The following is a 14,212-nucleotide window of genomic DNA, read 5'->3' on the forward strand; positions in this document are numbered from 1 at the left end:
CTACAGTGTTTACTTCCTGTATGATGAGTTCGGTTTACCGATCCCTCACTTGATTCCAGACACTGTGAGGAGTAAAGAATAAAGAAAATTAAGACGTGATTTTTCACCTTAAGTTGTTCAATATCAGCCACTGGTGGTAGAGACCAGTCTCGTCTGCATAATTTTCTGAAGGTGGAAGGCCTCTTAGGAGAGTTATAACTCTTAGGACAGTTACAAAACTCAAGAGTGACTGGGGAGTCTTCCTTACCACCTTGTCCCGGTCCACTGCAGGTGGTGATGCTGTTAGGAGCAGGAGAGAGCTAGTGTTTTAGTCCTTCCAGCACAGGACTGTGTCTGTCTCCTGGAGAGCTCAATATGGACTTGGTAGTTACCATGTCAGATGGAGACTTGTTTTGCTTTACTGGAACTAAGGACTGAACCTGGGGCCTTGTGCTTGCTAGATAGGAGCATTCCCACTGAGCTAAGTCCCTAGCCCTTAAAGTGGAAGTGTGGAGGGTCCCCATTACCAGTCACCCTTACTCAGACGATTCTTTTCAATCACCTCTTGGCATTGTGATTTCTCAGCTCTTCTGCACGTGAAGTGTCAGCTTCCAGAGTTCGCTTTTTTGACTTTCTCATCACCCGCCACACTGTTCACACACCCTGGATTTTCTTTTTCTAACCCACAAATCTAGTTGATGACTCCCAGCTTCAAACTGTCCCCCTGAGCTCCTGATCATACATGAAAAACCTACAATGATTGGTGAGAAATGTAAGTTGATGATCAAGATGATGATTATCATTACAGAAAAACAAAAGATCTATGTGTCTGCATGTACATGCACATCTGGAGATACACAGGAAGTTTGCTGAATAGATGACAAGCAACAGCAGTGACTCACTCTGAGGCCAGGGAGACTGAAGATGCTGAGGAAAATACAGAAAAAGGAAGATGTTCATATTCACACACAGTTTACAAGGTTACCGGAAGCTGTTCATACTCACAGACAGTTTACAAGGTTACGGGAAGCTGTTCATACTCACACGCAGTTTACAATGTTACCAGAAGCTGTTTATACTCACACACAGTTTACTAGGTATCCAGAAGCTGTTTATACACACAGTTTACAATGTTACCGGAAGCTGTTCATACTCACACACAGTTTACAAGGTTACCAGAAGATGTTCATACTCACAAACAGTTTACAAGGTTACCTCCATAACTATTTTCCGAGGTGGTGAATAGCCTTTATATCATTTACATCTTTTATCAAAAGATCACATTCACATGGTGTTTGTTAATTTGAGAAACATTAAAGACAAAGAAATTTTAAACTGGGTGTGGTACACACCTTTAATCCCAGAACTCAGGGGCACAGCCAGGTGGATCTCTGTGAGTTCCAGGCCAGCCTGATCTACAGAGCAAGTTCCAGGACAGCCAGGGATATGTAGAGAGATCCTGTCTCAACATATAAAATAAAAAAGAAGGCAAGCTCTTAAAGAAAAAAAAAAGGAAAAAAAGTTCTTTAAAGAGAATGTTTACAGAGAGCATTGGTTTAGATCTGCTGGCATAAATGCTCTCACAATCCTACACTGATTGTTTTAGTCTTTTGTGTTATTATACATATCTGTTTCTGCTTTATTCCAACTTGGTTATTAAAAATTTAGGTTCATTCTTTTTAATATCTGAGTTTCTTGGTTAAATAAAGCCAGGAAAAAACCTTTGGTAGTTATAGGAATGTTATCCAACTACAAATTATTTACTGTAACTATGGATAGATACTCATTGAGAATAATTTTAATACTATAAGTATAAAATACTAATTCATTACATCTAAACTAATTAGCAAATAACTTTTATTCCAAAATTAGAATCGCGTTGCAAAGATCTGATTATGTTCAAATCTATGGAACCAGGATTGAATCAAGAGCAATTTATACAAGTAAGGAGCTGTGTTATTCAATATTTGTATCAAATTATTCTGCCAGCTTCAATTGTATTTTGATAGATGTAATATACATCATTTGAGGATTAAATCAAATGAAAGAATAAAAACTTATCATTTCTAAGATACATACTTCAAAATGTTTAACCCCTCAGAAGTTGGGTTACAGTTTTCAAATAGCTCCTTTCTTTCTTTCAGTTTATGACATAAAAATATGAAGAACTTCTACTGACACCTTCTGATAAGATCAAGAAAACCCATCATTTTATAGTCAGTGAAATCCGATTGTACAAATAGTGAGACCTAAGACTGAAGGTCTACATCATTTTTAAACCTGAGAAAGTACGACTCTACTGTAATGGAATAACCGTTTTCCTAGACCCAAATTCTGTCTGCTACAGCCTGACTTTCACGTTTTGTGTTTCTTCTCTTCCTCCAGTTTTTCTGTAATGAGTCCAAGAACTAATTCAGCTTCTACATTTTCTTCTCACACGTTCTTACTCCACTGAAGGTAACAGCCATGCACAAGACAGAGTTTCTGTGTGAAGGATTTTTTAAATCCTTTCTGAGTGGTTCTTGTCTAGACCAACTGCGAATGAGATACACTCCCCAGAAACACAAAGACAAATGGCAGAGTTAGAGTAGTTAGGAGGAGCCCAGTGAGATGACTCAGCACTTCAGGTAGAGGCAAGCCTGCTGTATGTCCTAAGGTTGATCCCAGGAGCCACAGAGTGGCTCTCTGCCCTCTACACTCTTGCATGCCTGAGGGGGAAAGTAAGTTCTGGAAAGGCAAGGCTTTCTCTCTCTAATGTAAGTATAGACATAACTTATATTTCTTTGCAAAAATTGCTTCTCAGTGCTAGTGACCTAGTTGTCTTAGTAGTTTCTCTACAAATAGGTGACTTAGAAAATGTTCTTGACCTGGTCATGGTGGCTGGCTTGTGCCTTTAATCCCAGCACTTGGGAGGCAGAGGCAGGAGGTTAGAAGTTAGTAGCTGTACGTTAGAAGCTGGCCAGATATTCAAAGTGAGTTCTAGGACAGTCAGACCTGTTATACAGAGAAACCCTGTTTCATAAAACAAACAAACAAACAAAAAATAAACTGTTATTTTTAATTATAAAAGTGATATGAATTTTAATCCTATGTGAATTATATCTCAATAAGAAAGTAATGTGGACTCATTATAGAAAATGATAAAAAGTTTAAGGAAAAGTGTTAAGCCTGTAGTTATTATTAACTTATATCTCTGTTAACACTGTGATAGTTTTCCTCAGATCATAATCATGACTCCCATTTTTACCCATTTGGCTAAAGCAAACCTTTCTTGGTTTTATTATTGCTTTCATCTAGTCTTATTAGCATTCCTGGATGCCATTTATGAGGCAAAACCCAAAGTGCTCACCGCTGTGCAGGCCCCCGGGCAGCCTGCCACCTTCTCGTCCACTCTCTTCGCCGTCAAGAGTGTTCAAGTCAGATATCTGGGGTTTTAGTTCTACTTAAGTTAGAGAAATAGGGGGATGTGCTTCTACTCCATCTTGGTCCCTAAAACATTTTAATGGCATTGTAATGCTTTGCTTTGGGTTTGTGTCATTATTTAATCATATCTTTATTGTTGGACAGTTACTTGCTCATTATTCCAAATGAAAATAAGACCAGTGTCTGTGTGTAAATCTTTGTTTACAGTTTGAAACTGTCAACTACACGTGGAGTAGGGCTAGTGACTTTATGAAAAGCTCCTCTCTCTCTCTCTCTCTCTCTCTCTCTCTCTCTCTCTCTCTCTCTCTCTCTCTCTCCCTCTCTCTCTCTCTCTCCCTCTCTCGGAGGGAGGAGACAACAACACACGTGTGGATATGGGCATGCACCCATATGAGGAGGCAGCAATCTGCAACCCAAGGAAAGACTTTGCCAGACACTGACTCTTCTGAGCCTTCGGCTTGGACAGTTCAGCCTCCAGAAATGGGAGGAAATCATTTCAGTTTTCAAAAATACCTAGTCTAATTTAATTGCTCTGGAAGCCTGACAGAACTCCAGTAATTTTTTTTAGAATGAATTCCCAGACATGGAAATGGCAAGATCAAAGAACGAACAACTGAAAACTTTGAGTACCTGCTGTCAATTGTGCTGTTGATGGCATTGATTATTCTCCCAGCAGCAGTGTACAAGAGCTCTCAGCACTCTATTCCCACCTACAGTAAGCATTACTAAGAATAAGAGAGCTGCAATTTGCCTTGTTGTTCTTTCAGTGCTTGGGATTGCACCTAGGGCCCTTACATGCTAGGCAATCGCTGTACCTCTGTTATGGATCCTGCTCCTCACATTTTTTAAAAAATAGAGGTTAGGGGCTGGTGAGACAGCTCAGCGGTTAAGAGCATTGCCTGCTCTTCCAAAGGTCCTGAGTTCAATTCCCAGCAACCACATGGTGGCTCACAACCATCTGTAATGAGGTCTGGTGCCCTCTTCTGGCCTTCAGGCATACATGCAGAAAGAATATTGCATACATAAAAATAAATAAATATTTTAAAAATAAATAAATAAATAATAGAAGTTAAAGGGTTGTGGAGATGGTTCAGTGGTTAAGAGCACTGACTGCTCTTCCAGAGTACCCAGGTTCAATTCTCAGCACTCCATGGCAGCTCGCGGCTTTCTGTAACTCTAATAATAGGGGATCTGACACCCCCATACAGACATGCATACAGGCAAAAACACTAAAAGCAAATGAATTTTAAAAAATAGAGATTAAATTTTGTATGTTAAAATACTTTATTATGTGACTTATTTATTTCTTTTCCAGTGTGAGCAGGCTATGTCAGCAAAATGGGCACATTTTGTCTTTCCACATTTAATGTGTGATTTCATAAAGTCACAAGACACTTTGATTTCATTGACTTTAATTCAGCAAGTATTATGCTACTGTTTTCACTTGGTAGACTCAGTCATTGGCAATAACAGGTTCTTTCATTCCAAGCTTAATTACTATGACTAATAATAACTAAACACAGTATTAAGAGTATTAAAGTATAATGTACTTGACAGTAGAGAGAGAGAGAGAGAGAGAAAGAGGGAGGGAAGCTACGGGATGGCTTCAAAAGGGTGAAGAGTTCACAGGATTCAAAGAAGCCATACTGAAGGCAAAGATTTCTGGAAAGCTAATTCAGACATGGGGCAGAGGGCAGGGGCAAGGACAGGGATCAGATAAGCTGTAAGAGCTGCAGGTGCAGAGCTGCTCATGGTGCAGAGTTGTCAAAAGCTGCTGAGGTGGGGGACGGGAGGATAATTTTAGTGTCAGCTTTCCTAGGCGGAGAAACTTGCCTTGAACGGGTACCCAGGTTAGAGGTACATTGCTGTGGCCATTTTCCTGGATGGGGAAAAAATAGCTTTTATAGCATCAAAGTGATGTTATTGCATTATTCTTTGGTCTGGTGTGTTAAATTAGTTCATGGGTCTGGGTTTCTGATGTGGTTTTGATATCCCCATGTATGCAGGTGTTCCTGGTCTAATTTGAAGTTCACTTTAGAAAGAGGTTGCTTAGCAGTCTTGCCTCATGTTTGTGCTACAGTTGTTCACTTGCACAGACAAGACGTGAGTCATTCTGCTTCGGTGTTTGCACAGAAGACGGAGGAAACCGCTGTTTTATGAAATGGGATTGCTCAGGACAAGCCCCAGCTTGAGTTAAGTGTTCTATACTATACAAAGTAAATTCAAGCAGATCATAGCCCAGGCTCCATACCCGTCGTACCTTTTGATGTTTAGTTTAAGTTAGAATTGTAAATTCTCATTATGGATTGATGGCATCACCATGTGTAATCACCAATTTTGAGTGTCTCTCAAATTTCCTCAATTTTTATTTTTATATTTTAATATTAGCTTTGTTTGTTTTTGAGATAAGGTTTCTCTGTGTAGCCCTGATTGTCCTGGAACTCATTCTGTAGACCAAACTGGCCTCTAACTCAGAGATCTGCCTGCCTTTGCCTCTGAGTGCTGGAATTAAAGGTGTGTACCAGCTCAAATTTCCTCAATTAAAAAAGAGTTTAAAGAGGTTCTCCAATTTCAAAACATTTTTGTTAATTCTGTGCAAACATACCAATAGATCATTTAATGGTGCCCCCTGGTGCTCCTTTGCTTCCATGGCTCTCTCATGATCAGCTCAGTTGATGCTGTTTCTCCTGGGTATTTTATTTTTAAGATGAACTTGAAAATTATTTTTAACAAATAACGTAAGATATAAAGGGATGCTATAAAATACCATGCATATTTCTAGTACTCAAGGCCATGCCCAACCAGGTCCAGCATCTCAAAGGCCATAGGCTGAAGGAGTTTCCCCAGTATCTCCTTCTTTTGTCTAAATAAGAGAGTTCCAAACCCAATATGAAACTATATACAATAAGAGCAGATATCAAGTATAAAAATTAGAATTACAACCAGCATAAACAATATTAAGCAATAAACATATGTTACACATTTCAATAATTATTCTATTCTAAGGAGTCCTAGTCTTATATTAGAAATGGCTAAGTCATGAGAGGAAAGTAGCTATGACTATCTAGTCTTCAACCCCAACAAAGACCTGAGAAGGGAAATAATATTACTTGAGTAGACAGAAGTGCAACCAAGCAACTTCCAAAATGTGCAATAAATGACTGAGACAACTGGCTACCTGGGCAATCACCCAAAGTCTCATTTGCAATGTTGGAACAATCAACTTTGGCTAAGGCCTAGAGTAACTGTCAGACTATTTTCAGAGGCAGGAAAACTATCTTATCCTGTCTTGGCAAGGTGTGGCAGGATTTTGTTGTTGTTGTTGTTTTGTTTTGTTTGTATCCTGCTTGTCTAGTCCAGACATGGTGCATTTTGTCAGTGGCTGAAGCATGGGGCAGTTCTTTGCACAAAGGCCAGTTTTGCCAAGTAGAAAACAAACTCCAAGTAGAGTGTTTTTGGTGCCCAACATTCTCTTGGGAATAGATCGGTGCTGCCAGAAGCAATCATGTCTCATGTCAACAGAACCCTAAATTATTTAAATGCTATATTCTACAAGTTTTTGAAGTAGTTGAAGATTACCTATCTATGTGGAATACAATCTCTGTGTATCTAAAGAACCTGGTTAGTTTAACTATAAGTTCTTTTTTTTTTGTTTTGTTTTTTGTTTTTTTGGGGGGGGAGGGGGAGGGTTCGAGACAGGGTTTCTCTGTAGCTTTTGGTGCCTCTGCTGGAACTAGCTCTTGTAGACCAGGCTGGCCTCGAACTCCCAGAGATCTGCCTGCCTCTGCCTCCCAAGCGCTGGGATTAAAGGCGTGCGCCACCACCGCCCGGCGATTTTCAACTTCTTACACTTATGACGTTCTCTAGGTTCATCCATTTCTCAGCACGTTGCTCCTTTTTTATTGCCAAGTAAAATATTGTCAATGGCACTCCTTCCTGTGGGCCTGTACCTTTTGTTTGTCTGTGCAGCAGACGGTGGACCTTTGGTTGCTCTCACTTTTTGACCACGGTGAATAAATTCTTCTAGGAATATTTGTGTGGTTTTTTTTAAACACAGATAAGTATTTCCATTTCTCTTGAGTGTCTATCAAGAGGCGAATTTCTGGGCTACATAGTCAGTGTTTCTAGTGCTGCCAGACTGAGTTCCATCTTCCATTTCCTATAGGCAAGAAGATAACTCCAGCTGTTCCACGTCCTTGCTAGTATTTGTTATTGCTGGCCTTTAAAACTCGTGATTATACTTATCTACTTTGTGCTGCAACACATGTGTGGAGGCCGGAAGTCAGCACTGAGGTGCCTCCCCGGGACCCTGTGCACCTTGTTTTTTGAAACAGGGTCTCTGACTAAACATTGAAGTCACTGATTGGCTAGGCTAGCTGGCAGTCAAGCTCCATGACCTGTCTCTGCCTCCCCAGGGATAAGGTTTTCAGGGATGTGTGCTGTCACACTTTGCTTGTGTGTAAGTGATGGGGATCAGAGCTCAAGTTTTTACCTTTACACAACAAACACGTCACGAGCTGAGCCATGTCCCCAGCCTCTTCTGTCTAATTTTATGGACTACTGGTAAATGAATACTCAGACGAAGAAGTTATAAAATGGAATACCCAACTATCTTGTTGATTTCTTGGCACATTTCAGGCATTATTCTATCTGTGTTTATCATGGAATACAATTACAGAAAAGTCACAAAGTTTTAAAAGTCTAAAAATACATTTTTCTATATGGTACAAGATTTTTTTTTTTTTTTGGTTTTTCGAGACAGGGTTTCTCTGTAGCTTTGGTGCCCGTCCCGGAACTAGCTCTTGTAGACCAGGCTGGCCTTGAACTCCCAGAGATCCGCCTGCCTCTGCCTCCCGAGTGCTAGGATTAAAGGCGTGCACCACCATTGCCCGGCCCAAAATAATTTTTTATAAATATATAAGAATAAGACTCAAAGATGAGGGTTGAGAGGGGAGCATTAGGTCGGGTGCCATTGGCAAAGGTGTTATTAGGATGCTAATGGATCTAGGTTAACATTCATCAGTCTTACACCGTCTTCTCCTTTAATCGTGCGTATTAATTTTTGTCTTATTTGCTGGGTTAGGCTGTTAACATTAGTGTTCCTAACATGTCTGAACACCTCTTCCTAAATGCAAGCATTGCACAATCAGACACTTTAATTATAGAAAACACTTACCTGGGTAAAACCCAAGAAAATGTTTCTTAAGCTAAGCCAACCCAGACCACATGGTGAGGCCCCTATTTCAACAAAGAAAACCTTGCATGGAAATATTTAACTCTCTGACCAACAAATCACTGGGCCAGCCTGTGTGGCACAGAAATGGTGCCTTGAGCACTTGCTGTTTTGTTTTTGAGATGAGGCCTCACTAACTCCATCCTTTTACCGCCGCCTCTTGGCATTAGTGGTTTTCTAGCACATACCACAGCACCTGGCTTACATCACTTGCTTTTACTTTAAGGGTATTTTCTTAGCGCCTGCTTATGAAATTGGAAGAAAATATAACAATTAGGCTTAAGGACAAGACATTAGCTACAAGTGCTACCCAGTGGAGGCACTGTGCAGTTCGGTTGCCCCGTGATTGTGGAATATGTTTGGAGGAAGCACAATCATTGGGTCATAACAGGAGAGCACAGAAAGGGAAGGATAAAAGCCTACAGATGCTCCTGTGTCTCTACCATTTTCCTGTGCATCTGCTTTCTGAGTAGACAGTCATCTTCTCATTGACTAGAGTCTACTCACTTTTTAATTCTGTTTATTATTTTAAAAGGTTCAAAGTAACCATCTGAGAAAGTTTCCTCCCGGTTCATCCTCTATTAGGTACAATAATGCATCATGGGAATGTTCTGTTGTAATGGAATGAGTGTATTTGTAGGTACAAGTAGGAGTTCACACTTCTGTGTGCAATAACATGGATGCACATATATGCTGGATGGGACCAGGGAAGGATATTTCCGATTCAAACCACAGTAGGGTATCAAGTCATTCTGGTTGCCTGGGACTTGGAGTTTGATGGGATGTGGGGTTTTCAGTGTTAAAACGAGTGAAGTCCCAGCAGAAGTGAAGCTGTTGGTGTGCTCTCCGACACTTGCATCATTTCCTGACTTCTTAGCCCATCTGATTATTGAGGAGATGCCACACACATTAACTGCTCACTAGAGGCAAATGAAAAGAGCCCAATGTGTTCCTGATTAGAGTGAGACTGTATAAAAGTAAAGGCTGGTTTCTCCGGAGCATCCTTCTGTAAACCGGAGGTGTTTCTCCTGCCCGCCAGGTCCCAAATAACCACTCTGAAGCTTAATATTAATTACAAACTGTTTGACCTATTAGCTCAGGCTTATTATTAACTAGCTCTTACAACTTAAATTAACCCATTTCTATTATTTTATGTCTCACCACGAGGCTTGTGGCTTGTTACCTTACATCTTGCTTTCCCAGCAGCTGCTGGTGTCTCTGACTCTGCCTTCTTTCTCCCTCTGTCTCTGTTTGGATTTTCTGCCTGGCCACTGGCCAAATCAGCTTCTTTATTAACCAATGGCAATAAAACATGTTCACAGCATACAGAGGGGCATCCCCCATCATTCTTCAGTAAGTCTGGACTTCAGACAATCTGAGGTCATTCCTGAATTAAATAATGAGCTTAAGGATAATTATATACATTGATACTGTGTAAGGGAATTCTGATATTAATTTTCAATTCTTTAGCTGAGAAGCTATGCATTCCTCAGCCAGGAGTAAAAAGGGCTTGCCTCTGCTTGTGTTCTCTTCTTTGAGTCTTGTTCTCTTCTTAGTGGTATCATCTCTGGATGATCCCTTTTTTATGGGGTTGTTTAATGTCAATCATTTAAGTCTGAGGCCTTCCAACTGATGTGGCTGTTAAGTTTAAAGAGAAAGGCTTCATAAACTGTGTCCAAAGACTGTAGCATTAAACTTCTGCCACAGCAGTATTTACACCTCAAAGGCTTCCAGTCCTCTAGTTCGTTTATGTCTGTATTTTTGTTTGTTTTCTTTCACTTGTGTGCTCTGAATTATCTTCTGGTAGAACAGAAGGAGGCTGGGTGGCTTTGGGAGAGGTTCCCAGTAAAAAGTATGTAATGAAAATGCAAAACCTTGGGGTGAGGGGAGAGAATTCTATGCCAGAAAAACGAGAAGGAACGGGCGAATGAGTCTTTAAGTCAGTGTGTCTCTTCCTGGACATGGTCTTCTTATGTAAGAAATGCATACCAGAACTGACTGATTAGCAGTTCCTCCTCACCTGTAATACTCTGCTAGTGTTGCCATGGCAGAGAACCACAGACTGAGTGGATTAAATAAGAAATAGTTTACTTTTGATGATCTTGTGGGCTAGAAATCTGAGACAAATGTCAGATTTGGTTTATGTTATGATCAGTCACCTTGGTTTGTAGAAGACTATTCCTTGTGGTGATTGGTCTCCTTGGTTTTTAGATGACTAGTTATGCCCTGTGATTATCAGTCTCTTTGGTTATAGATGACTAGTTAACCCTTGTGATGATAGGTCTCCTTGGTTTATAGATGACTAGTTAACCCTTGTGATGATAGGTCTCCTTGGTTTATAGATGACTAGTTAACCCTTGTGATGATAGGTCTCCTTGGTTTATAGATGACTAGTTAACCCTTGTGATGATAAGTCTCCTTGGTTTATAGATGACTAGTTAACCCTCATGATGATAAGTCTCCTTGGCTTATAGATGACTAGTTAACCCTTGTGATGATAGGTCTCCTTGGTTTATAGATGACTAGTTAACCCTTGTGATGATAGGTCTCCTTGGTTTATAGATGACTAGTTAACCCTTGTGATGATAAGTCTCCTTGGTTTATAGATGACTAGTTAACCCTTGTGATGATAGGTCTCCTTGGTTGTGGATGACTAGTTAACCCTTGTGATGATAGGTCTCCTTGGTTTATAGATGACTAGTTAACCCTTGTGATGATAGGTCTCCTTGGTTTATAGATGACTAGTTAACCCTTGTGATGATAGGTCTCCTTGGTTTATAGATGACTAGTTAACCCTTGTGATGATAGGTCTCCTTGGCTTATAGATGACTAGTTAACCCTTGTGATGATAGGTCTCCTTGGCTTATAGATGACTAGTTAACCCTTGTGATGATAGGTCTCCTTGGCTTATAGATCACTAGTTAACCCTTGTGATGATAGATCTCCTTGGTTTATAGATGACTAGTTAACCCTTGTGATGATAGGTCTCCTTGGTTTATAGATGACTAGTTAACCCTTGTGATGATAGGTCTCCTTGGTTGTGGATGACTAGTTAACCCTTGTGATGATAAGTCTCCTTGGCTTATAGATGACTAGTTAACCCTTGTGATGATAGGTCTCCTTGGTTTATAGATGACTAGTTAACCCTTGTGATGATAGGTCTCCTTGGCTTATAGATGACTAGTTAACCCTTGTGATGATAGGTCTCCTTGGTTTATAGATGACTAGTTAACCCTTGTGATGATAGGTCTCCTTGGTTGTGGATGACTAGTTAACCCTTGTGATGATAGGTCTCCTTGGTTTATAGATGACTAATTATCCCCCATGCTTTCACATATCCATCCAGCTGTGTGGGTTCAAGTTTCTTCTTCATGTAAGGACATTAGTCCTCCTAGATTAGGGCCAACATCTAAAGACCCCATTTTAATTTAATTACCTCTTCAAAAACTCTATCTCTAAATATAGTCATAGTCTGAGCTACTAAAGATTAGGCCTGCAAAAGGAATTTGGGGGAAATACCGCTGAGTCCATGTTATTACCTGGTATATTTCACTAATAAGGGGCAACACTGTATATTTTAGTCATTTTTTTACTTACTGGTTATTAAATGTGTCATTTGTTTAATTCATTTGCTAGATAGGAGTTTTTTAAAGTCAAGAGTTCAAGAGCAGGATTGCTTAGCTAAGTGCAGAACTAGCAATCATTGCCGTTTTGTATACAGTGTTTGGGATCAAACACACGTCCTTGTGTGTGATGAGCAAGTGTTCTACCACTGATCTGTATCTTCAACTCTCAATAATTGTTCTTGTCTAAACTCTCTCTCTGAAACTGGATAACTGGATAGGTGGTTTTCTGTGCAAACATACTGCTTCCTCAGTGCTAGCTCACAAGTGCAGTCTCTAATGCTATAATCTATACACCTTGTTTGCCTACTCCTCGGAAAAGGCTTACAACTACCAAGGCTTACAGATACAATCTGGAAGTTAGCACCTCAGCTAATCAGTTTCCAAACATGGTTTTCTTCCCATTGCTCTTATGTTAGCTACTCTGTGAACTCTTCTATTGTTTCTATAGTTAAACAAGCATGATTCTTGATGGCCCAACACAGTAGACTCCTAACAGCAGCTACCAATCTATTAGATGTGGCGTTTGCCATGTTCTCAACATCAAATCAGAATAGAAAACCCAGACAGAGTCCATTTTTTTTAAGTCCTGACTCAGAGAGGTGGTTTGACAAAGGGCAATTCAGATGCTAAGCAGCTCACAGAGCTTTTAAAATGAAGGTCATTAAGTTCTAAAATAATCTAAAGACATGTTTTGATTCATTCTTTGCAAGGGTATAAAAACAGCCTTGGCATAAAGGCTCCCATGTATTTTCATGTTTCTTCTGTTTTTTTTTTAATATTTTATTTATTATGTATACAATATTCTGTCTGTTGTGTATGTCTGAAGGCCGGAAGAGGGCACCAGACCTCATTACAGATGGTTGTGAGCCACCATGTGGTTGCCGGGAATTGAACTCAGGACCTTTGGAAGAGCAGGCAATGCTCTTAACCACTGAGCCATCTTTCCAGCCCCCTCTTCTGTTCTTTAAGACATGGTTAACTTTCTGTAATTGTCCTCGTTAGAACTGAATCTTCAGTTAGGTGGATAACTGGTAATCTTTATGTTATATAACCGACACCTTCCACAATTAGAATATGCTCACTCAGAAAACCTATAGGTCATGAATCCCTGGTGTCTTTCAGAGAAAAGTTCTTAGCTAATTCTTGATTCAGTTGAATCCCTGTACCCCAAAAATTCACATGGCTTTAGCATTAACTCCCAAAAGCTAGATAGAATATGTGATATTTTTATTATGAACTAATATTTCTTCATCATTAGAGGATTGATCCACAATATAAAAATGCCAATTATGTAATAATTATACAATATGAGTAAATTATAAAATGTCTACTAATCAAGAAAAGAATCATTAGTACTAAACATAAGATCTTAGCATACTGAACTAATTGGGTCAGTTAGCCCACATCATCCAGCTTAGTGGTTCTCAGGCCTTAGTAAACCTATATCCCCTATAATCTTAAAACACAGATTGATTTCAACCCCAAGGTTTCTGATGCAGTAACTCAAGGGCAGAGCTCCAAACTGTGTTCCCAACATATTCTCAGGCGATGCTGCTGGTGCATGGGCCACACTGTGAAAATCACTGATCTCATTCAGCTCTCCTCCTCGAAGAATATATTTTCTGTCCACTGAAAGGAGTGCCTTATTCAGCAATTTCTTAACTACTGTGCAGTAATCAGGAGAAATGGCTATAAAGTTATTACATGGGATACCCAGATTCTGTGCATACAGGTGCACACATTCCTATGACCTCACCATGTCCCTCAGATAACCGCTACTGTGATACCCATTTTTGTAAGTGAAAGAGCATGGAAACCAGGCAAACTTTTAACCCATTATACTATTCTGCTTCGCCAGTTAATAGAGAAAAACTTAACTGTGCTTATTGATCCATCATCAAATCAGTGACAATTGGTAGCTCAGTTGGTAGAATGGTTCCTACCATGGCCC

At 39.9% G+C, this 14,212-nt stretch overlaps 1 protein-coding gene across 1 annotated transcript in view; it reads left to right on the forward strand.

Annotated features, from left to right (window-relative positions):
* Positions 1–14,212, forward strand: part of Efcab5 (EF-hand calcium binding domain 5) — a 107,859-nt gene that overhangs the window by 21,752 nt on the left and 71,895 nt on the right. Inside the window, exon 6 of the mRNA XM_075941798.1 lies at positions 1,852–1,922. Within this exon, the coding sequence (XP_075797913.1) occupies positions 1,852–1,922 (71 nt within the window). The remainder of the gene's footprint in view (positions 1–1,851; positions 1,923–14,212) is intronic.

The sequence above is a fragment of the Microtus pennsylvanicus genome, chromosome 11 (genome assembly GCF_037038515.1).
Source record: "Microtus pennsylvanicus isolate mMicPen1 chromosome 11, mMicPen1.hap1, whole genome shotgun sequence".
Classification (NCBI taxonomy): domain Eukaryota; kingdom Metazoa; phylum Chordata; class Mammalia; order Rodentia; family Cricetidae; genus Microtus; species Microtus pennsylvanicus.